At 40.7% G+C, this 2,304-nt stretch overlaps 1 protein-coding gene across 1 annotated transcript in view; it reads right to left on the bottom strand.

Moving 5' to 3' along the window:
- ERN1 (endoplasmic reticulum to nucleus signaling 1) overlaps positions 1-2,304 on the bottom strand; it is a 61,348-nt gene that overhangs the window by 36,680 nt on the left and 22,364 nt on the right. Inside the window, 2 exon segments of the mRNA XM_023535658.1 lie at positions 515-587; positions 1,594-1,627. Of these exon segments, the coding sequence (XP_023391426.1) occupies positions 515-587; positions 1,594-1,627 (107 nt within the window).

The following is a 2,304-nucleotide window of genomic DNA, read 5'->3' as shown; positions in this document are numbered from 1 at the left end:
TGATGACCTAGATTGATTAAATGGAGAGTTTAGAAACCGGGACCTAGAATCAGTATTTTTTTAGAGTTCTCCAGGTTATTATAATGTATACCTAAGGTGGAGAACCACAGTCTAGATTCTCAAATGGAGATGGAACTGGAATACCATATGCCCCTCTACGAGGGGACGCCTACTGCGAGGCAGGCAGTGTTTCAAATCACGCCCCCTGCCCCACCAATTTGAGACTCACTCGTTAGAGTACACCCCATTACTGAAGGGAGTATCATACTCTTCCGGTGTGTTGGCTGGGGCATGAGAACTTGCTGGTCTAGACCACTGTTTCTGAACTCTGGCTGCTGTTTAAAAGCTCATCTAGGAAGCTGTGAAAAGATACTGATACCCAGGCCCTACTCCATATCACCTGAATCAGACTCCCCAAGAATGTATTTTAAGCTCTCAGGTGATCTCTGCATACGGAAGTTGAGAATCACTGTCTGGAACCTCTGGAGTACACAAAGCACCTAAATACACTCACCGTCAGGCCTTCATTATTCTTGCCCCCAAGTGTGTACAGGCTGCCATCATTGGGATCTGGGAGGAAGGCAGGTCTAGAAATTAAGCAATAAGTATCAATGATAAATTAGAGCCCAGGCACAGAATAAAATATCAAAGCCACGCAAAGCCATGATCGGGGGAGTAGGGGAAAGTTCGATGCGTGTATGTGTGTGTATAAGACTATTCCACCCACTGCTCTTCCACTTTGCCCACAAATAAAATATCCCTGTGGTGGTATATACTATACTTGAGTGGAAAAAAGCAACCTGCAAAGGAAAAATAGTAAAACATCATAGAAGAGTAAGTTATCATGAGGTCAAAGCACTCTGGATGAAGGTAAAATAAGTAAAAAGGACCAGCAAATCTGCTTTTTAATTTCCAAGCCAACTGTGTATAAAATTTCAACAATTAATAGTTAATAGCATGGCACGGTACATAAATAGGTAGAACAAATCTACCTTTAGTGTTCAACAAACATTTATTTTTAAACCAGAGGCAATAAAAGCAGACGCTGAAAGCCTGACATCAGAAAGAACCTGCCAAGCAGATGGATAAAGGTCTCTCGGTCATTCCCCGTGAAGCGGATGTCAGATGGTCTTTGGGCAAGTTAACCCGCTGAAGACAACGCTTAGTCGCTTAGTCTCTACTTAGTATATACTATTATTTAGGGCTTTTACAGGTGCTATCCTCACATTTATTCTAACATACGCAGTCTAGTAGCAGGTCACGTCTGTGTTTTCTCTCCATGGTGTAACACAGTAAAGGAGGAGAGATCTACACCCATAGGCTCTCCTGAGGACTTTGGAAGCTTAAGTTCAAAATTCAACTTAAGTTCCATCTCAAATAAGCTTTTTTAATACCACTGCCTCCCTCCCCCAAGGAAGCGACTACCCTCTCCCCAACACACATTTTCACCACAGCACCTGTAAGACTTCCTATGTGTCAATCATTCTCGTTATACCTTAAATGTATGCATATCTGTACTCCCAGCAACTAGCTTCATAAATATTGAATAACATAGAAAATGAATTAAAGGAAAGTACAAATCAGAAAACTTACTCTTCAACGTGGGTTGGAACCTGCAGAACTGGATCTGATTGCGAGAGAACAACAAAGGCATCATCAGACAGACTCTAAAATATCAAGATTCTTAGACAGTTCCAATTCATGAGTTGTACCAATAACTTCAATTTACCTACATGAGATAATGTGTGTGAAGGCACTTCAGAAATCACAAACAAAGATGCGAATGTAAGCTCTCGTGATTGTTACTGAGACTGGAGAGGGAACTGAGAGCAGAATGGAACTGCAGATAACTTGGGGATGGACATAGAATGAAGAACCAGTCACAACCCACAGTGGACAGTGGGTTACTGTGTCACTATCTGACACATCAAGGATGTTTAAAACCTAAACCATCACCTTGCCAAATACTTGGAGTGGTACTAGCTAGATATTCCCATTAGGAAAGCAAAACTGTGGCTTAAGAATCAATTTTGCTGTTGATGAGAATCTGATCGGATGGTAGATGGATATACACTGTCAAGGCAGCAACATGGCATCTCAGGGCCTTCATGTGTTCATTCTCCTGATTCCCTTTCTATAATGGATCCACTGATTCCACTTCTATAAAATCTAGCATAAAATAACACAAAATATAGAAAATGCTTTTTGTACAAAGATATTCACAGCACTATTACAAACGATTCAACTATTCAATAATATAATTAAATTACGAATGTTCACTTGGCAGAAAATTAAGGCATCTAA

This window comes from Pteropus vampyrus, unplaced genomic scaffold, assembly GCF_000151845.1.
Source record: "Pteropus vampyrus isolate Shadow unplaced genomic scaffold, Pvam_2.0 Scaffold143, whole genome shotgun sequence".
Classification (NCBI taxonomy): domain Eukaryota; kingdom Metazoa; phylum Chordata; class Mammalia; order Chiroptera; family Pteropodidae; genus Pteropus; species Pteropus vampyrus.
The sequence above is the reverse complement of the archived record's forward strand: the minus strand, read 5'-3'. Positions and strand labels throughout refer to the sequence as shown.